This window comes from Hevea brasiliensis, chromosome 9 (assembly GCF_030052815.1).
Source record: "Hevea brasiliensis isolate MT/VB/25A 57/8 chromosome 9, ASM3005281v1, whole genome shotgun sequence".
Taxonomy (NCBI): Eukaryota; Viridiplantae; Streptophyta; class Magnoliopsida; order Malpighiales; family Euphorbiaceae; genus Hevea; species Hevea brasiliensis.
The window spans coordinates 34,442,244-34,464,441 of record NC_079501.1 but is presented as its reverse complement, the minus strand read 5'-3'; the positions used below and the strand labels follow the sequence as shown (position 1 = coordinate 34,464,441).

At 29.8% G+C, this 22,198-nt stretch overlaps 2 protein-coding genes across 5 annotated transcripts; both read right to left on the bottom strand.

The window, feature by feature from the left end:
* Positions 1-2,702: 2,702 nt before the first annotated feature.
* LOC110671555 (protein trichome birefringence-like 23) lies at positions 2,703-6,503 on the bottom strand. 4 transcript variants are annotated; one of them, XM_058153717.1, is made up of 4 exons: positions 6,417-6,503; positions 5,868-6,208; positions 5,170-5,459; positions 2,703-3,793 (listed from the first exon to the last, which is right to left on the bottom strand). In XM_058153717.1, exons 2-4 carry the CDS (start codon positions 6,145-6,147, stop codon positions 3,020-3,022), a joined length of 1,344 nt encoding a protein of 447 aa, XP_058009700.1. In that variant the 5' UTR covers positions 6,148-6,208; positions 6,417-6,503; the 3' UTR covers positions 2,703-3,019. The 4 variants fall into 4 exon arrangements, with proteins under 4 accessions (XP_058009700.1, XP_058009702.1, XP_058009701.1 ...); XM_058153719.1 differs by having other exon boundaries at positions 5,868-6,196; positions 6,417-6,493; XM_058153718.1 differs by lacking the exon at positions 6,417-6,503 and adding an exon at positions 6,309-6,387.
* Positions 6,504-11,000: 4,497 nt separating this feature from the next.
* Positions 11,001-15,625, bottom strand: LOC110671549 (uncharacterized). The gene is made up of 5 exons (XM_021834033.2): positions 14,999-15,625; positions 12,452-14,786; positions 12,085-12,145; positions 11,772-11,995; positions 11,001-11,250 (listed from the first exon to the last, which is right to left on the bottom strand). The coding sequence occupies exons 2-5, from the start codon at positions 14,413-14,415 to the stop codon at positions 11,193-11,195; spliced, it is 2,307 nt and encodes a 768-aa protein (XP_021689725.2). The 5' UTR covers positions 14,416-14,786; positions 14,999-15,625; the 3' UTR covers positions 11,001-11,192.
* Between the last annotated feature and the right edge of the window lie 6,573 nt (positions 15,626-22,198).

The following is a 22,198-nucleotide window of genomic DNA, read 5'->3' as shown; positions in this document are numbered from 1 at the left end:
ATTTCTTCAAACTACTAAGATTCTCAATTTAAGAGAATTACAAGAAACATATTAAAAATAATACTTATTCAACATATTATAAGAACAAAATGAGTACGTCAAATTATTGAATTTAGCAGGATACCAGACTCCAATTTGCTCTGATATTTAGAGCAATCATTAGCAAATTAATCCTATTCCCATGATAATAACTTGCCGTTGAATAGATAATTTTTTTTTCAAACAAGATTATTATATTTCAAAGTTTTTAATGAAAGGCATACTGTTCAAAATATCATTTGGTTAATTAAAAATATTTTAGATGAATATTTTATTCATATAAAAATATATCAATTTGTTTTTACTATGTTGTCTCTAATATTAAATCCATTGGTGAATTCAAAAAGAAAAAAGAAAAAAAATTGTCAACCTTTTTAATGTGGTAGATGTATTTTTCATATTAGATGTATATGTCATGTGCTTCATATTTGTGCATTAAAAATATTTAGAAGTTTACATTCACTTATTCATCATATTAAAATTGTTTTGAGTTTTTTTGCCATAGCATTCTTGTGAAATGAAAGATTGGGAATGTTATTATGGAGAAAATAACATGAGTTCAAAAAAAATATTTCTGATAGTTGTACAAACAAAGTGGAATTCCACCTATAAAACACTTAATCAAACTCATGATTATGGCCATTTATTGTGTGCATTTATTCAACCACATTATCTATCTTTTGCATGTAATCCAAATAATTTTAATATTTGCAAATAAAATATGTGATATTTACAAATTTTAAATTATTTCACTATATCACTATCACATGTTCATGAACCCACTTCAAATTTATTTTTAATTGAATATGTAAATATTTTTGCTTCTTTAAAGGATCATAAAAAAAATCCTGACTTGAAGTAATCTATTTTAGTCATAAAAGAAAACAGTATTATTTTCAAAACATTCATGTGCCTAGTGTTTTGCTCTATGGTTAAAATGGATGATTTATATGATTTTTTAGTAAACTATTGTCAATGTATAGATTAGATGTTGATATGAGATAAATGGATCTCCCATCCACAACCAAGAAGGGAACGACATTGAGAAATATAGTTTCCAAACCGAATATTTCGCCCCTCATCAGAAGAGAGAAGCTCCAAGACAGCCTTAGAAACCGCCTCCACCATTAACTTGCGGACGCCCATATCCGAAGCTAGTTTCATGCCATGATAAAGAGCCAAAAATTCTGCCTGCATAGAGTTACAAATTCCCAAACTTACACAATAAAGATGTTAATAATTTATTATATTAGTATGTTGACTTAAATTGTTGAATTATCTATCTAACTATTATTATTATTATTATTATTATTATTATTATTATTATTATTTTATTTGTTATTTTATATGAGTTGATGTATTAATATTTACTTTTCATTAATACAAAAATAAAATTATTATAAAAAATTTCAATTTTAAACTTTTTTGTCGTAAATAATAATTATTTAAAAATTTAATTAAATATCTTAATTATTTTTTAAAAAATTACATATTAAAATTTAATTAATTTTTTAATAATTATTTATAAAATATATAAAAGTATTAATTATAATAAAGTATTATTATTAATAATTTTATGATATTTTTTTAATAGTATATCAGTTTAACACCGGTTGAACCCCGACTGAACCTTAAACTCAGCACTCAACATTGAATACAGTAAATCCTTATGATTCTTCAATGATTTTAACAAGGTACTGTACTCATTTAATCTAATCATCCCATCACAATACAAAACCATCAGATATGATAACTAATACATAAGCTTTCAAAATTCAGGACCTTAACATGAAAATTACTTGTAATTGACACAAACAACACAAATAGAAACATGATTTGAATCCTCACAAATGGCACAGCAACTGAATTCTTGTTCATACTTTACTTTTACATCAATAAAACCACCCATCATTGCAACTCATCCCAACTTGATCTCAACATCATATCAAAATGGAAATCAATCTCCATCATCAATGAATGGCTATATTAGCTATCAAACAAAATTATAATATCTGAAAAGTAAAAATTGAATGAAGCTTGATTAAGCTCTTCAAAACCACAATGATATATAAATAATTCCACAATAGTTAAATATATAAATGGTGACAACGAAACAATAGATAATAAATTCTCACTACAGGTCTCAAATAATTGCCTCCCAAAATAAGACAAACTAATTAACATGGTCATTTGTTGCAAGATTATAGAACCTAATCTAATATCATTGTTGTTAGCATAGACCAGACGGGTCGAACGGATTGATTAATTGGATCTCAAATTAATTTGAGTTTGTAATTTTATTGGTAAGTGATTTGATGTAATCTAATTGACTCGGTTAACTGGCATAACTGATCAATCCAATTGAAGCAAAATTTTTTTAATGTTAGCAATGAAAATTTAACTTGAGGCTTATAGAAGGTTTTAAAGTCACTATCAATTGAATTGACTTGTAAATATAATCAAATAGATATTGGAAATTTGATTTTGAACAATGAAAACTTAATTAATTATGTAGATGTGTTTATTTATATTAATAAGTATTATATTTAATTAATTTATTTATACTTAATTAATTTTTTTAATGATTTACTAATTGAACTACTAATCCATTGATCTGATTCCTCCTTCGAGTAAACCTTTAAATCGAATTTAATAACACTGCCTAATATAATTACATGATATATAATAAATAACATGGATTATACGTTTACAGTAAATCTTAACCATCTACCCCCGTCTCTTGAGTCACAAATGGTATGTATATTGAATGGCGAAAATCCACTGTATGTAACATATGAACCCTGGAGAAAGACAACCTCTAGCATCTAAAGGAAGAAGCAATAATGGAGTTTGGTGGTGCCAGTGCCAGATTCACAGGACAGGAACTAGGAAGCCGCCATTAATCCCTGACTTCAATGGGGAAACATCACCAGTGTTTGCAAGGCAGCAGGTTTAGTTCTCATAACTCTTACTGATTTTCTCAACTATTAAATATCATCTCCATTATAACATCATTCCAGTAGTCAATTGGCCCAGGCAAACACCAATGCAGACAGTCATTCTGAACTGTGGCGTTTTTGTCCTCAGCAAATGGATGGAACTGTCTGTATGGACCTGGATGCCCATCAGGCCTTGATAGTAAAAGATTTGTGAAGTCAAGAAGTTTAAGATTTACTCCACTGTCAGCCGCTTTTGCAGATGCCTTCTCGAATTCTGCTAATTCAGTGTCGCGCAGAATCCTGTTCAAGTCCTTCAATTCCATCTCACCCTCTTTAGCAGGCGTTGTTTTTAGACAAGTCCCTCCATTATGCCATTCTCCATTCTCAAAATGATCAGGAGTTGACGTCCTAAAGAAGATCAGCCCTTTGTGTTTGGATGTTGCAATGAAGTCCATCGCATAATGGAGGGCTTTCTCGTAAGCAAATACAAATCCCTTCTCTGTAAAGTTCTTTCCAGGACATATATGGCAGCCCACGACTGTGTCATTCTCATGATAGATTGCAGCCTTGAGGAACCATTTTCCAGTTGAGATAATGGCGTAGTCTATATTCTGGTACAAATTTGTCCATTTCTCATCAAGTTTGTCAAGCTGCAGCTGAACTTCAGCTGTTGAAACGCCATTATTATCTTCAAAGATTGCTGCATCCACAAGGAAAGGGGACCAAATATTTGATATGGTAAAGTTGTAGGAAGGAAAGTGCCATCTTTTTGATTTGTATTCCTTATCATGATAAACTTCAACTGCTTGCTCAACCTGAAATACAACACAAGTGTAGTTAACACAAGTGTAGTAAGTTTTCATTTATTATTATTATTATTATTATTATTATTATTATTATTTTGGGGGTGGGGGAATACCAAAAACATTGTACTCAACATAAATTCAAGCGGTCAGTTACAAATTCATACAGACAAAAGAATTAGATTTTGGGCAACACGTTGGCATATTACAGGCTGAGGCACTCACAAGAGAGAACCACAGTAACAGAAGCATTTGGTGCTACAAAAGTAAAATTAGTTGGTACTGTTAATGGTTGAGGAGCATAGGCATTTTAGGATGACCAAAGCAACATATACAAGTTTCAAATTATAAAGGAAATTAAGATTCAAGTGTCATCCAATTATCATAGGAGCTCTTTATCAGCGAGAATTATTTAGTTCCAAAGCCAAGAAAACAACTGGAAATTCATTCCTAAATCTAGTTAACAGCCACCTAGGAACTTGACAGCTTATATGCATTGGGTATAATTTGTGACAATTCAACAGCACTACGTGGGTATTCCTCAATTTCTTGGATTCGTTTTCATTTCCTTATCATGCAATTCATGGAAACATTGTCATCATGAGGGCTAACTCCACTTTAAGTCTGCTAACTACTACACATCCAGTATTGAATTAGTATCAAAAGGTGACATGAAGCAGATTAAAGCAAAGATTTCATGAGATAACAACAATCTCATAAACCAACAAAGTGGAAACTGTGGATCATGGAAGAAAACAAAACAGATACATATTAACTAAACTTGATATAAGACACAGATTCATTCTCAAGGACAAATGGATGAAACCCCTATAACATGCTTTCTTTATTTAATAGTTTTGTTTTACATTCATGAAATAAACCTAGAAGTGAAATTAACGATCATGAATCTTATATTAAGCAGAACATCTACTAAACAAAGCCTTAGTGGCAGGATGAATATCACATAGAAAGAAACTACTAAACTCTCAAATTCCAAGCCCCCATCAGCAAACGAAATTAATCACTCCTCATCAACATCAATGACATAATGAAATTTCTAAGGACTACCAAATAATGCCACTTGAACCAACATTACATTACACGGCACAACAAAGATCAGTCTTAAACCAATTGTAAGAGTGAAAATATCCATCCTACAGCGTCAGTATATTCTACAAATAACCTAAGTCATTTGGTGCAGCAAAGCATGAACCAATTCAAAAGAGGCAAAGGCAAAAAATAAGCACAAAATCTAGGAAGAAAACCAGCTAGATATTACAGAAACCAAAACTGTTACATTTGCTTCAATTTAAGGCTAGGAAAAGTGTGCAACTCAATTCAATCATCCAAAACCAAACTTCAAACTCACTAACAATCCTAAAACTTACTGAAGACAGCATGCATAGCAAAGACTGCACATGGTTGCGAGATATTGAATCACCAATCAATGCCCATGCTTTATTCCTCATTAATTGAAGAAATCTTTGTGCATCAAATGGAGGTAATTCACAATCTCGTGGCTTCCACCTCCAGAATAGATAACCTGAATCTGGTCGCCCATTCCTCATACAATTCTGGTGACCTTCAATCAAAGGGCAGCTAGCATTTGTGTAAATTGCGCCAGACGGGTTGGGAATCCAATCCCCAACAGAAAGATCACACTTTCCTGCATCAAGTTCTGCAAAACCTTGCTTCAAAGAACTGAACTAAAAGGGGCTTCTCAGAGGATAATAATATCTGAAATGATAGATTTTGTGGAAAGTAAGAGATGCCATTAAGTAGATAATAATAGATCTAACAAACGCACAGTGCTAACTAGACCAAAAGCTATTAAAATTTTCCTTGTGTAACAACCAGACTGAGATCAAACCCCTCAAAAATCTCAAATTTCAAATAAAAAAAAGTTTACTAATACTGCTTAGATCTAGTGCAATTGCTCTCATTCATGAATAACACAGACCACACTTGTCAATTACAATCATTCTCCTCCTAGCTGACTCAATTTGCCTGCGCATTGGACGAGAATAGAGGAAGCTAAAAAGAAAATCAACAAATACCCAACTCAAAAGCAGCCGAATTTGATTACCATTTTTAGGCGCCTCCTCATCTTCAGGTTCTGGCACATCAACAGAAACCGGTGGCTTTGGAATATCAACAGCAACCGGTGTCTTCGGAATATCAGCAGAAAGAGGTGGCTTTGGCACTTGTGTTTTATCAAGAAAAGGGTGCTCGAAATTGGGTTCAAATGTCGTAGATTGATAGAAGAAGAGCCTAAAAGAAAGACCCATCAAGAGAATGGCAACTGCTAGCTTGAATAGCCAATGGTTGTGCTTGTTAAGAGACCATAGCCTCCAAATTAACTTCATTTCCCTTCACTGCTGTGCTTTGCTCAAGCTCCCTCTCGATTTCAAAGATCTTTGAACTCAACTAAAAAAAATATATCAAAGAATAAAATTGAATTAAAAAAAAAATCAAAGAATAAAATTGTGTTAACTGTTTAACTTTAAAGTGGATCAAAGTAACCGACATTCAAGACACCATCTTCAATAATCATAAATTATGTTATTTGAGGAAAAAAAAAAAAGAGACAAAACTGACACAAAGAAGGAAAAACCAGAAGATAAGAGGTGTTTACTTGCAGCTGGAAATATTTTTTCTTCCCTGCCTGAATAAGTGGACATTGTCAATATTATTTTTCTTTTCTTTTTTTCTTTTTTTTTTTATCTGATTTTCTTAATTACTATTTATAATTTTATATCCCATTCTTTTCTATCATAATTCATAACAATCATGGATGAGGTGATTGAGTAATAATTATTTATTTATGGATTATTATCTTAAATAATTAATTATTAAAAAGGAAAAAAAACTTTTTGATAATAGTAATGATGATTTTGTACCTAAAACTTGAAAAAAAAAAGATTTTTACAGCAATAATTAATTTTTTTTATTTTATAATCAAATTTAATTAATAATTATAATTATGATTAAATTAAATTTTAAAAAATAATAATAAATTATAATATAATTCTTAAATTTTATTTAATTAGTAAAATAGCTCATTGATTTAAATTTTATATGCAAATACTTCTTATTTATAATATAAAATAAATTTTACATTTATTTTTAATTAAAATTTTATATTAAAATGTATTTTTATTTATTAAAATATATTTTAATATAATAAATTATTTAAAGCTTACTTTACATAATGACTCTTTTATACAAAAAAAAAAAAAAAACATTATAAGATTGAGCTAATTGGCTTGATGAACATTTTAGTTTTGCAAAAGCCTCCATAAGCTTCTACCCAATGTAGTGTTTTAATAATTAGATACCCATTAAATTGAAAAACCAATTCACTTTAATTTTTTTTTTAAGTATTTATTATTTTAATTTTTAATTTATTGATTCTTTACCTACTTCAACCAATTTAACTGGGAACATGAAACTTGAAATGGATCCTTCTCCTTCCCACCCAATTTAGGCACTGTTCAACCTTAAAGTAGTATTTTGATTATAATTAAAATATTATTTTTTTATTTATATTATTTAATAAATAATATTTATATTAACATATTGAAAAAATAATTTATGAAAAGAGATACTTTTATAAAAACACTTTTATGTTTATAAAACAATTTTATTTTAATTTATTATATAAATAAGTAATTATTAAAAATAAATAATTAATAATTAATAAAATAATTAAAAATTATTAAAATAATTAATTTTATCCACAATAAATTATGCTAGGAATAATATATTTCTTTATTGTAATTTCTATAAATTTTATTTTAAAGTGCACGCTCCTCTCCTTCCTATTAAATGTATAGCATAATTAGAAGAATGTTCTTACTGCCAAAATAATTGCAACCGTAAAAGAAGTACAATAGCAGCAGCAGATTCTACATCTTTTTATTTCCCTATAAGGAAAAGGGAAATTGAGATTAAATCATGGTTATTTATGGGTAAATTATAATTTAATTTTTAAATTTTAATAAAATTTATAATTTAATGTTTATTTTTTAAAATTAAATATTTTAATCTATTAAATTTGATAAAATTTATATTTTAGTTCTGAATTTCGGTAACATTTGTTTCTTCTTTTTTTTTTCAAACTTTGGTAGATGGTTTAATTATTTTTTATTTAGAAAAATGAAAAATTTCAGCGGTCTTTAGAGTTTATGTTCAATCCCATAAATACTTTTTATAATATTTTAATATAATTATTTTAAATTATAGATGATGTGATAGATTAAGTCTATTTAAATTTTTTAAAGTTTATAATTAAATTAAATAATAAAAGATAAATTATAATTTAATTTTTAAATTTAACAAATTTTATAATTTAATTTTTACGGTTAGAATTTTAATTAAGTTATCATTAATTTTAATAAAAGTAATCAAAATTTCTTTTAATTTTATTTTTATTTTAAAAATAATTTATTCTATAAAATTTTATTTTATTAATAATTTAATATCTAAAATTTGATTAATCCAATAAATTAGTCACTATAATTTTAAAATTAAATAATTTAGTTCTTGAAATTTTATTTTAATAATAATTTGTGTTCATATTAATTTTTAATATATGAAAATATTATATATATATAATTTATTTATATATTATTAAAATAATAATAATATAATAAATAGAATTTTATAAAATTATAAGAGCTTATTTATAAATAGTCATAATATTTAATGATCAATTTGTAAAATATATGGATGATTTTGTAATTAATTAAAATTTTTAAGGACTTATAATTAATCCATATATTAATAATTTAAACTTAAAGTTTTTTAATTTAATGAGACTCATATTTTAAAAATAAAAGGACTAAATTGTTAATAAAAATAAAACTTCATGAACTAAATTGTTAAGAAAATAAAACTTTAGAGACTAAATTATTTTTATATTAAAAATAAATGATAAGGGCATTTTGATTATTTTTTTAAAATTAATAGTAACTTAATGGAATTTTAATAATATGAACTAAGTTATAGATTTTATTAAATTTCAAATATTAAATTACTTAATTTTGGAAGTAAAAAAAAATTAAATTTTAAATTTTATCAAAATCTTAAAGATTAAATTATAAATTATCCTATTCATTTTTCATAATTTTATCTCCATTTCCTTTGCCTATTGTACTTCTTATACAGTTGCAATTCTCTTGGCAGTAAGACCATTCTTTTGATTATACTGCACATTTAATAGGAAGGAGAGAGTGGTCCACTTTAAAATAAAATTTATTGAAACTACAAGAAAGAAATATATAATTCCTGGCATGAGTGGGGAAGGAGAAGGGTGCATTTTAAGTTTCATGTCACCAGTTAAATTGGTTGGAGTAAGTAAAGAATCAATAAATTAAAATTAAAATAATAAATACTTAAAAAAATCAAAGTGAATTGGTTTTTCAATTTAATGGGTATCTAATTATTAAAACACTATATTAGGTAGAAGCTTATGGAGGCTTTTGCAAAACTAAAATGTTCATCAAGCCAATTAGCTCAATCTTATAATGTTTTTTTTTTTTTTTTTGGTGTATAACAGAGTCATTAGTATAGCAGAGTCATTATGTAATGTAATTTTAAATAATTTATTATATTAAGATATATTTTAATAAATAAAAATATATTTTAATATAAAATTTTAATTAAAAATAAATACAAAAATTATTTTATATTATAAATTTTATATTATAAATAAGAAGTATTTAAATATAAAATTTAAATAATGAGCTATTTTATTAATTAAACAAAATTTTAGGATCATATTATAATTTATTGTTACTTTTTTAAATTTAATTTAATGATTACTAATTAAGTTTGATTATAAAATTTTAACTTATATGTTTATTAAAATTTTAATGGTAGGAAAATGTCTAAAACTAAATTGTTTAGTTTTAAAATTATAGAAACTAATTTGTAGGTTTAATCAAATATTAGAAATTAAATTATTAATAAAATAAAATTTTAAGAATTAAATTATTTTTAAATTAAAAATAAAATTAAAAGTATTTTGATTAAGTTTTACTAGAATTAACGACAATTTAATTGACAATCTAATTATAAAAACTAAATTATAGATATTATTAAATCTCATTGGCTAAATTATAACTTATCTTTTACTATATAAAATAATTAATAATTTAATTATAAAATTTTAAAAAAAATTTTAAATAGACTTAATCTATCACATCATGTATATTTTATAATAATTACATTAAAACATTATAAAAAATATTTGTGGGATTGGACATAAACTATAAGGACTGCTGAAATTTTCCATTTCTCTAGATGAAAAATAATTAAACCATCTACCAGAGTTTAGAAACCAAAGAGGGGAAAATTGTTAAAGAAGAAATCTTGGTTGGTTCTTTAACTATGCTATGCCTTGGAAATAGTTGTTGGATTGTTTTCTGTTGATGATGATATGCCACCTCCCTGAAATCACTTCAGGCCTTTCTACTTTGCCCTGTGCTTATGGTGTTTTATTTTTTTTATTTTTTTTTATTTTAACCATCATTCTCATTTTAAAAAAAAAAAAAAAGGAAAGAGAGAGAGAGAGAGAGATTACCAAGTCAATACTCAAAACTTCAGGTTGCTTTCAAGCAAGTACAAATGCAAAGTATGTTGTTAGCCAGGCGACTATGTCAATTGACCAATACAAAAATGATTTCACTTTTGATATGCTGAAATCAATTAATATTAGACCAAATCCAAGTAAACAGGATTTGATTCTCCACGTCAACCAAATTAGTTCAACTTTATGCTTATATCCCAGATTGAAAATTAGAGAATATATTGGCAGGTGTAATTTTACCAAGCTCCTTTCAGTAGCCTCATTGACATTTGATAGCTAGGTAGGCTTTTGCTGTGTTAATGAGCAATGTTGTTATTAATGACCTGATGGAACTGTCATAGAAGGTGAAGGAAAACCCAAGTGTAATTATAATCCAAAGCCTATTCTTTTCTTAAGGGCAAGTAATGGTAGAGATATCCAAAATAAAATCACAATCTCTTCTTTCAGGAGCTCTAGTTTCAGGGATATTTCAGCATCAAAGAGACTGAAATTGTCTTTCCCAACATGGCTCAGAAAGAGGTTTTGAGATGGTGTGCAACCAACTATGCTGCATCTGATATATTCACCTCCTTAAATTGGGATGCCTGACCATTTATGACTAACTAATTAACGTGCATACAAAGAACATAACTAAACTGCACAAACTAATCTGTATTTGAGGTCAAAAATTATCATATCAGTACAAGTAAGCATACATATCAAGAATTTGACATAGCATATGCTGTGATTGTCTCAATATTTACAGAAGCAAATAATACAAGCAGTGATTGCCTCAATATTTACAGCTGAACATAATTATTAAACCCAGAAAGTTACTCATCACGTAAGCTTTCTTCTTGGAACCTTCATCCCAAATCCTCGTTTCTGCTTCTGGACTCTGCTCAAAATAGTCAATCATCAGTTATAAATGTAAATAAAGCAGCTCAAGGCAACTTACAGAATAATTAGTTAATCTACAATTCCAATATTTTTTGGTGGCTTCGAGCCTTCTGATTGTAATTATATGCATATTAATCAAGGTAAGCCAGGAAGAAAAACCATGTGGCGGCCTCAACTATGACTGATCACAATTTGGAATGAAAACCAGTGAAGTTCCAATAAAAAAGTAGTTCCCAATTTAATTCTCAAATTGCATTTGAGCATGTGATGGGGTTGAAAAGGTTCAAACATCCATAGACTTCGAACCATGTCAATTCACAATTTAATTTGACTCTATTATACAGCCTGTATCCCATAATAGAACTTAGAATTTAGTATTCCTGATTTTAACTGGACAATGCAAAACCCTCCAATAACTATGTAATAAGTATGTCATTTCATACAATGGATCTTCTGGAAGCTTGTCTGAGAATTGTGTAATGAAAGTAAAGGGGTGATTAAAAAAGAAGCAGGACTTACGTAGGGGCAAGTTTACCAAGGCTTTTTAGCTCCATGCCGGATTCCTGGTCAAGAACTTCTCCTGAAATTGAAACAGTATAGAACTTATCCTTTGTGGTTGGTAGTCCTCTACTGGCAAGTAGATCTAAATCTTTCTGATGAAGCTCTCTCCCATTGACAAAGACACTGGTGTTTCCAGCAGCACAATTTTCTGGCATGGGATAATCAAACTCTTTAATAAAAGGCTGCAAAACAACATCAAAGATTAGTCAATAAAATCAGCAGCAGTGAATTTTGTTGACAAAGAAGGAAACTCAAGGTCACTTGATCTCACAGGGATTATGCCAACGCAAGGTTGTCCCATTACGCCCCAAAATCCTGCTTGAAAATCATACCTAAAAAAGGCAGAAGCAGAATGCTCGTCATTATTCAGAGAAAAGAAAACTAAATAATTCTTCTGTCCTTACTTTACAATGGCAAATGCATAGATAGAAATTCTTCCATAACACTATGCAGAAAAATCATTAAGATCTTTATGTTGCAGTTTATCTAGATTACAATTTTACAATTGAAACATAGACATTTGGGATCTGTACAGCTACTCTCTTTGTATCAACTGTATGCCACCAGTTACAGCTTACCATTACTATGTAACACATGCATGTCATCACAAAAAAATCTAATGGAAGTATATAACTAACCAGTAATCTCCAGGATGAATCGGCCCAGCTAGCTTTTCAGCCTTTTTCACCATACTTTCTGGAATAGGTTGCCCATTAACAGAAATATTATATTTTTCACCCTCCATTTGGTGATTAGATCTAGATTGCTTCTTAAGAAGACCCAGCGGGACTGATTCGCTTACCTTGTTGATTCTAGAGGGCGTGGACTGATCTTTTTCTTCTCTTATCTCCTCAGAGTATTGAGATAAACTAGTATTCGTGTATTCATTAAAAGAAACTTCCACTTCAGTTTCTGATGCATCTTTCACAGAGTTCTGCTGAGGAGTACTCTTATCAAGTTTAGCCTTCTTTTGGTCTGTTCTATTACTCTTGTTTCCTTCCCCATATATGTTCTCTTCCTTATTAGATAAAACATCATCCAAATGCTCTGACAAAGGTAAAGCTGGAAAATTTGGAGATGCATTTTCTTTTGTGGGATGCTCAGGAAAGTAGGAAACATCTCTCTGAACAATCATACTATCCTGGGGCTCCTCATCCTCTGAAGAAACAGAAGCTAGAGAAGTAAGGTGCTGCCCTTTCTCAAATTCAGTTAAGTTTAGCCTCTGGACTTCTGATCTAATATTTCTTTTGAAATCTGATGACTGGAAGTCATGAGCAGGATTTTCAACACTTGCTGAGCAATCCATTCCTTCGGCATTAAAACCACCATTAGGACTTGAGAGGACTTCTTTTGAGACCTCAGAAGAGCCATCAGTTGCTCCGGTCAATATTTGCTTGTTTTCAGTGGGAATAGAAATAATTAGCTGCTTGTTTTTAATTTCAAACAAGAATACTGTTAAGCAGGCACCACATCGCAGTTTCTGCAGATTCTTCTCCCTCACTTTAAGTTTTCTTGGCAGTTTCAGTAAGTTAAAGCAACTGTAGCACGTTATAAATGGGGCACCACCAGCAATAGGATGGCAAAGACGCACATTACCCTGGGCTACCACCAACCTCCTTGGACGACTCTGATGAAAGACATTCACATCTGAATTGATGTCACTTGGCCAACTACCATGTGACTGTGGATCTTGTGCATGAAATGTGCGAGGATTGGCTTGAGGATTGCGTTTCTTTGACCCAAATGTAATAGGATTAACGTGGCAGTTGAAGTGGGAATCAGCTGGGTCCTTCATAAACTTTTTATTGCCAAAAACAGTGGTTGGGACTCGTGAAGGAACATGCCAATTATTGTAGTAACAGTGAAAACATGCACAAGCAGGATCTTGATACAACGTTCCACAAGGATAAGATACGAGCTGCTGTTCTTGGTTGAAGTCTTTGTATGTCCCTGGCAAGTAGTCACCAGGAGGTTGCTGCCAGTATTGACCAAGTGGTTGATGGGAATTTACCCTGGGTAATTGTAGTTGAATGGGATCCTCATAGATTGGGAATTCATTTGCAACATGATTTGGAGGAAAACAAAAGTTGTGCATATCTATATCACGACAATAGGGGTTTCTACGGAATTGCTTATCTGGAGCTAAAGGTTTCATTAGAACATTGTAAGTAACACAATCGCAGTAAGCACCAAAGTCCCCTTCCCTTTCTTTCTCTGCTGCAGAACCACTTCTGCAGATTTGTTCCTTTAAATCATCCAGCTTCCTAAGCAACTCAACCCGATTCTGCTCTAAACGTACAAATCTGTTAGACCCATCCAGGTCATCAAAATTCTTCACCAGTTTACCAGATTCATAAGAGGAAGGACTCAAGCAATAATTTGAAGGTCCCTCAACAGGACAAGCAGAAGTCAAAAATCTGTTTTGATCATCAGCCATTCTGAGGTTTGCATAAGTTCCCTCTCGGCCATCTCTATCCAAACCCCAATTGCCCACAATTGCCCTTGACCTCAAAGACCCTGCAGAACTCTTAAATTGGGCTGAAATCTCGGCAACATCTTTTTCTCTACTTGAATTAACACACTCAGATCTATTCATGTTCATTTCATTATCATCCCAGCCAACCCAATTCCCAATTGGGTGCTTCAATGGTAGCCGGAGCCTATATTTATCCCCAGAACCAATTTCCTTCTCTGCACCACCTTCATAACCCACAATTTGTTCCTTCGCAGTTCCAAAGCTACTATCAATTGAAGTTTCTTTGGTTTCTATCCCGAATAAAGAACTACCGATCAAATTGGCAGTTCTTCCTCTAAAGACTCACTCTTTTATCCTATCAAGAAAGACCCCGTCACTCTCCATCTCAGCCTCGGATGCAACACCTAAATCACTACCCTCTTCTTTCTTTGGCGAAGTCTCTTTTTCAAGCTTCTCTAATTGCCCATCATTTATAGCCACTTTGCCTTTCCTCTTTGCTGTACCATCAAAAATTACAATTCAAACTTCCATATTTACATTTGTACTTGCTTATATCCAATAAATAAGAAAAAAAAAAAACCAACGTAGACGATTTTTTAAAGGTAATATAATTCAAGATTATTTACGTTTCTTTTACTATGATTTCTCACTTTCTAAGTAACCAAACAAGGAGCATGAAAAACCCACCAAGAAAAGAGTGAGAACTAACCTCGGAGAAGAGCACCACAACCACCGCACTTGTAGGAGATTGTCACACTTTGGGCAACGAACTAACCGAAGTTCTGACCCTTCAGCCATTTTTTAACCTTAAAAGCAAACGACTTCCCAAAATCTCACTCTCAAAAGACATCGAAAACCACAACCCTTTATTACAAGAACCTCGAAGAAGCTACTCCGCACAAAGAATGGTTTCTACTCTAAGGTAAGCAAAACAAATCGTCACCAAGACAAAGAAAACGTCAAAAGAGAAACAAGAACGAAACTATCAGATTCCAAGAACGAGAGAAACTTTTGGACCTTTGAGGTTTAGAAACACCTGAGTGTATTCTTCCCATAGAAACAATCAGAAAACATGACGCTATAGTTTTACAGAAATAGACAAAAAAATTGAAATTTGAAAGAAATAAACAAAACAGCGAAGAGAAAGTTCAGATACTGTGGTTGGCTAACGATTAAAGTGCCAGCTTGACAGTTTGGATGGAGGGAAAAGAATGGCTCGATTCCGAACGATTTTCTCGCCCGGAGATGAAGGAAAGCGGTAACGAGAAAATGTTATTTGAGGTTGGCGCAAATGTAGAAAGGAAGATTTTTGACTTTACAGGACTTTGGACTTTTACGTACAAGCCAAGGTGCAACATCAATGGCAAACTCCTAGTGGCTAATCCGGATACAGATATGACCTGTTCTCTAGCAGAAGAAATCAACGACTAGCAAAGCTTGAACGGGATTGGGAGTGGCCCACGTCAACTGTTTTATCTTTAAATCAGACCGAGATCGGAAGAGGGCGGACCCGTTACGATTCCTCCTTTTTTGAATGGGCTGGTTCAAATCAGCGTTCTAAACCAAAATTGACGTGATTTAATTTTTTAAATTTCATTTTTTTAACATTTTTTCTATATTACATAGATAATTTTTGAACATCTTTGAGTCTTGAATCATTATCAAATAAGGTATACAGTCATTTCTATGAATTTTTGAAGTTAGTTAACATATTTTAGATTAGTTAATATATTTTAGATTTTTAAGTTTGATTTTAAATTTTTAAAATTCTATTTTTTTACATTTTTCCTATCTTATATATAAAAATTATAAACATCTTTAATTCTTAGACCATTTTCAAATAAACAATCCAATAATTCTATCAAATTTTTAAGTTAATTAACTTGTATAGATTTAAATTGAGAACAAAACTGAAACTGAACTAAAATTATCTTGATCCAGATAGAAATGAAGCTCAATTGTAATCATACTGTAAAAAATCAGAACCGAAATACGAAACAGCTTCAAAATCAGCCCATAATCATAAATAATTTGAAACTGGTTCAAACCTGTTACTCAAGGGCCAATTCCAATTTAACCCAGTTAAGGGCAAGAATCGCCGGAACCCTAACCTTGGCCGTCTCTATCAATGAGTAATGCTTTTCTTTGCATTACCAAGGAACCACTCCCCATTAATAGGACGGGTGGGTATTCAGTTAATCAAAACGAATTTTTAATTAATTAAATTGTTAATTAATCTTAAAAATATTAATTAAATAAAATTAAAATTGAGATAAAACTAAAAGTAATCAAAATCGAAAATATTTAATCTCTTATTAATTATAATTGAATTAATAAAAAAAATAAAATACATATTTTATATATTAATTATTTAATAAAATATTAGTAAAAGTATATTTATAATTTTTTATTTATAAAAATAATAAATTTAATTTAATATTAATAAGATAATAGTTATAAGTTAAATATTATTATAAAATCATAAAAATAATAATTATAAATAATATATTATTAATAAAATCATAATTGATATATTAATTAATAAAAATTTAATTATTTTAATTAATTTAATTATAAAATTAAAAATAATTAAATCGATAATTAAAAATTCAAAATTTTTATTATTATTAATAAAAAATTAAATTAAATTTACTTTTACAAAAATCATTGAATTTCAATTACATGCACACCTCTGGTTAATAGCATCCACACAATTTTCCCTTCAAACATCTCCTGATATTTTAAATTCCAATGCCTTTTTCTTCACTTCTTTTTTTTTTTGGTTACAATTTTAATTAGTCACTTTCCAACTACATACTTAGACCTCTGGAGCAAGTCTTTAAACCGATTTTGCGAGCTGCTATTATTATTATTATTATTATTTAATAAATAAGTATGGATGTCAGATGGGTGGACAGAGTCACAGAGCTGTGGCCAAGGGAATTAAAGGAACAGGAAAAAAAAGTGCTTATAACATTCTAAATTTGCTTAGACACCTCTAGGTTTGGGATTCACCCACCTTGTTCTTTAGAAAAAATATGAAAAATTATATAAAAAAAATTGAGTTAAATAAAGAAGCAGCCCCATCTACGATTATCCATAGATTCACAAAATTGATTGAATGAATGTTATTTAAAGTGAATTATTGATAGAGAAAATGACATTTAAATCTTATTTGGAATTTAGAGTCACTAGAGGCCAAAAATTGTTAAAAGGTCGAAAGCAACAGAATTATGATATCGATTAATACAGGAGGAAGATTTTAATCTTTTAGCAGTGACAAACCCTACATTTTACGTAGTATCCTATGTGAACACAAGAGATTGAAGGCTCTGGGCCTCTCCTTTCATCGAATAAATGGTCAATGGACTCGTTTTAGTTTCATATTGGATGAGGTTAAAACTTCGCCGAGAGCAGACGTTGACCCGTCTGTCTCAAGTCTGCGACCTTGTTGTAAGTAAACTTCTGTGTCCACGACCTTTGCATATCGAGCTGAGCTAGCAATTAAGTGTCGGTGGCTGGGCGTGGCTTCAATTCTCTGTAGGCTGAAGTTTGAAAATGGCAAAGGAGAGCAGCGTTTAATCCTCTCTCTCTCTCATAATTCAAATGGCACAAATTAATTCACCATGATTAACCCAACATGTAATAATCTATGTGCTAATATAGATTTTGCAATGATAAATTCAGCAATTTGACTTGCATTAATCAGAAATGATTCCAAGTGTGACATTGAAACGGTGTGTTTTAGCTGCTGTGCAAAGTGGAAAAGTGTAATTGATGAAACGCAGCTCTTTGGTTCTTCCACTTCCATGTTATTAAAGCTGGTTATATTGCAACATTACTCATATTTTTTTTCTAAAGTTTTTTTTCCCTCAATTTTTAAAAAGGAGATGGCTGAATCTACCCTTGAGGTTCAAAACACTGCAAAATCATCCACAACAAATTATCAAGTGCCTCAAACTTTAGAAAGCACCCCTTCTCTGCAAATCACCCAATATAAATTAAATGGATCCAATTTTCTTGAATGATTCCAATCAATAGTGTTGCTTGTTATTGGAAGGAAAGGGAAGAATGGATATCTCAATAGCAGATTACTCCATCAGTGAAGAAAGAAACTTTCTCATTTATTAGAGAGATAAACTCTCACTTTATCAAACACATAAATGAAAGAGATAAGGGGGAGAATCAATGACCAAGAGGTTGGATCTCTCCCCTCAAACTTGAAATAGTAACTGAGAGTTAATTTAGAGAGAAGAGAGTGATTAATATTTTATAGAGAGACTTTGAATTTGGTCAAACCCATTGCTCTTTACACATACTAGTTTTTTTTTTTTTTTTTTGTATTGCACATTATTATTCTCGTTATACATATTCGTGATTTAATTTTTTATATATAATATTCTGTTAACTTTTTATATATCATATAATATTATTATAGTATTATATAATATTATATTTAATTATTTAAATTAAAATATTAATTTTAATGTTATTTTAATTAATTATATAAATAAAAATATTTATTAATTTAAAATTATTTTGTTTTTATTGGATCCTATTTTTAATGGAAGTTATGTGCTCTATATAATAATAACATAATTATAAACTCAAATGTAGTGCAATAGAAAAATGATATAATAGTAAGTTTTAAAAATATAAATGCATAAAGATGTTTAAAATTAAAATAAGTTAATAAAAAATGCAAGTTAGCTTATTGAATTAAATTTATTTAAATTTTGTTATTTTACTTTTTTTAAAAAAAAATTGATTTGTTTATATTACATTTTTTTATAATTTAAAATAATATCAATTTGCATAATGGGATTGCATAATTAGATTAGTGTAAAAGAAATTTATTTATAAAATTAGAAAATATGATAAGTTTTAAAATGTATTTTGTAGTTTAGTTTATTATTATTATTATAAAATTTTCATTTTCATTATATTATTATCTTAAATTTTATATTGTCATATTATTTAATAAATAAATTTTTTATATAATAAATTAAAAAATACCAATTATATATTATTCTTCTTAAACAAAACTATTTTTATTATTATTTCTTTTTCTTTTAATTCAATAATATATATATATATATATAATTAAATTTAGTTCTTCATTTTTATAATACTAAATTATTATGGGTATTTTTAAAAAATCCCAATATTTCCTATCCTTCATACATTTATATATAATATATATTATTATTTTAAAAATAATTTATAATTATATAATAATTAGTATCTAAGAATTTTTACTCTAAAATAGATTAAATGAATAAAAAATCAAAACCTTTCTAGGTTTTTTCAAGTTTAGTCAAACATATTAATTTTATTAATTTAATCCTAAACCTTTTATATTACTTTTAATTTTAGTAAATAATTTAATTTAAAAAATTAAAAATATCAATAAAGGATACTACGATTGGCCAATAAAATAAATAGAGACAAAAAAATTTTTGCCACAAAAATTAAATTTTTATTTCTAATATTTAATCTATTTTAATGATAAAATTAATTTAATATTAAATTTAATAAACACCAATTTTTGATGCTAAAATTCTTACAGTCGAGGGGAATTATGGTGAAATTTAGGGTTTAAAGGACTGGTGGATATGGTGGTAAGAGTGTAAGGACTGGTGGATATGGTGGTAAGAGTGTTGAAGGTATTGGAGGTGTGTACTAGATGGTTGGGGTGTTAGAGGCAAAGTTTCTCTTTTCTTTTTCTTTTTCTTTTAGAAACAATAGGATTTTTAGCTATCGAAAGTCCCTTTAGTACTGTAAGTATAAATGGTCGTTTTACTTTAAAAAATATGTGAAAATTTTGAAATTCTCTTTTGTCACGATCCAAATTATGGGCCGGACCAGCATTAGGATTTGGGTCAGCATAAGGCCCCCAAAGCCTGTAGTAAGCCTAATTATTTATTAGCCCAACCTGTAAGCCCATATATAAGTCCATTTTTAAGAAATCAATCGGACAGAGTCTGACCATAAACTGGACCATCCATGTGGCACCCCTTACTCGTCTACAGCATAGCCGAGCAAGTTATGTCACTCAGTGTGCCGGAGCACCAATTCATATTTTAATTACAATTTATCCCTTTTAATTCATTTATTTACAATTTTTGGTAAATCTGAATTTTTCTAAAATTTTTATAGAAAATCCGGCAGAGTGCCGGCTGTAAATTGAAAAAACAGTTCTTCTGAACCTGTTTAAAAACACTTCGAATATAATTTCCAAATTCAAACTCCATTATACACATTTCAAGTCAATCTCAAAATCTCAATCTCAAATCACAACACTATTTTCAGAAAATTTTCTTTTCACTTCATTACTGGAAGCACATTTATAAATATTTCTCAACATAATATACAGAAAATTTCAATAATATGAAATTTCATATATTTACATCATCAAATAATTTCAAGAGTTTATAGTTACAATCCCAAAACTAATACAAAATACAAAATACAAAATGCTACCCAAAATCCTAATGTCTTACCATATGCACTGCAGAGGTGAGGTGACTCTGGACTCTGGATGCAGCTCTGAAGGCTCACCCTGTCTGATATCTGCTGGGCTCCCCAGCTAGGTCTCCAGTACCTGCGCGTGGCAAAAGCAACGCGCTAAGCAATTCTGCTTAGTGGTGACAATATAAAATAAAATAAAATAAAATAAAGATAAGCAGGCAGAATGTATGTTTACATTTTTGGGTGGACTTAATTTCTGATATTATTTGCAGTATTATCCATTTAAAATTTTGTAAGGTTTATTATCATTGCCCGAGTAAATCATAATAGTTGACTGGACTAAATAAATGGGTAAACTGGCACTGGGTACTAAGTACCTCGGACCATCACATCATCGGTCACATTGTGTCTCCCGGTGTGCAACAGAACAGCTAATAAGCTGTAATAATTATCAGGGATAAAACTCGAGTGTAACAACTCAAATAACATAGCCAAAGGCTATTATGTCACAGAATGGCATGGAAAGCCATGAAACACAGAATAGCATGAAACCATATGCAGTACCGCTAACAGAACCCTATTGGCATGCCAACCTATCCATACCAATCTTGCTAGGTGTACTAGGGCATATTACACTTTTAAACTTTACAATTCTTGAAATTCAATTTTTGTGTTACTATTCAATTCATTAGTCAACCAAAATGTTGACTTTTGCATAGACAATAGGTACATTGGTTCTAATACTCCCAACATACCACATATTGCATTTTAAATTTGTTGGTATTGATTGTCAATACCATTTCTAAACTTAATGTTAATTGGACAGAATTTTCAGTTTTCATGCTTTGTTTTTACTGTTCCATTAGTCATTTTTGCAGTGGGAATTTGACAAAATAATCAACATGAAAGTTATTTCTTATTTTGTCTAGTTGCATTTCCTTTTTTGAATCACTCCATTTGGAGTTTTGTAGCTCTAGTTATGGCCTAAAAACCACAACTGGCTGGATTAAAATTTTATCCAGAATTTCTGGACTGACTAAATATACAGTACTTGGAACAGTGATTGTAACTCACTTTTTGAATATGTTCTAGTCATAATTTGGGTTAGGTTTCTTCATGAAAGTTGTAGATCTATATCTCAACTTGTTGTTGGTAAAAGTTTAGGTCAATTGGACCTTTCTACACTGAGTTATGGCCAAATGACTAAACACTGTTCATTTAGTCATTTTGCCCAGGCAGAATGCAGGTGGGCAAACATTTGGTCAACTTGGTTTGGTTTTCTAGGCATGGTTTCTTCACCAAAGTTGTGCCATTATGTGTCTAGTTTCATGTCCAATTGGCCTTATACCAATTGAACCTCTACAATTCCAGTTATTGCTGCCCAAACCTGCTGGACTCATGTCCAATCCTGCAAGTCACCAAGGTCAGCCACACCAAA

What these genes read in the sequence shown, in the direction of transcription:
- LOC110671555 (XM_058153717.1), bottom strand. Translation starts at nt 6,147, where the DNA reads ATGAAGTTAATTTGGAGGCTATGGTCTCTTAACAAGCACAACCATTGG. An exon ending in TGAGGAGGCGCCTAAAAATG is followed by an intron (nt 5,460 to 5,867) that starts GTAATCAAATTC and finishes AAGGTTTTGCAG; the next exon opens with AACTTGATGCAGGAAAGTGT. An exon ending in TGCTATGCATGCTGTCTTCA is followed by an intron (nt 3,794 to 5,169) that starts GTAAGTTTTAGG and finishes GTTGTATTTCAG; the next exon opens with GTTGAGCAAGCAGTTGAAGT.
- LOC110671549 (XM_021834033.2), bottom strand. Translation starts at nt 14,415, where the DNA reads ATGAACATGAATAGATCTGAGTGTGTTAATTCAAGTAGAGAAAAAGAT. An exon ending in ATTCATCCTGGAGATTACTG is followed by an intron (nt 12,146 to 12,451) that starts GTTAGTTATATA and finishes TGCCTTTTTTAG; the next exon opens with GTATGATTTTCAAGCAGGAT. An exon ending in CTTGGTAAACTTGCCCCTAC is followed by an intron (nt 11,251 to 11,771) that starts GTAAGTCCTGCT and finishes TATTTTGAGCAG; the next exon opens with AGTCCAGAAGCAGAAACGAG.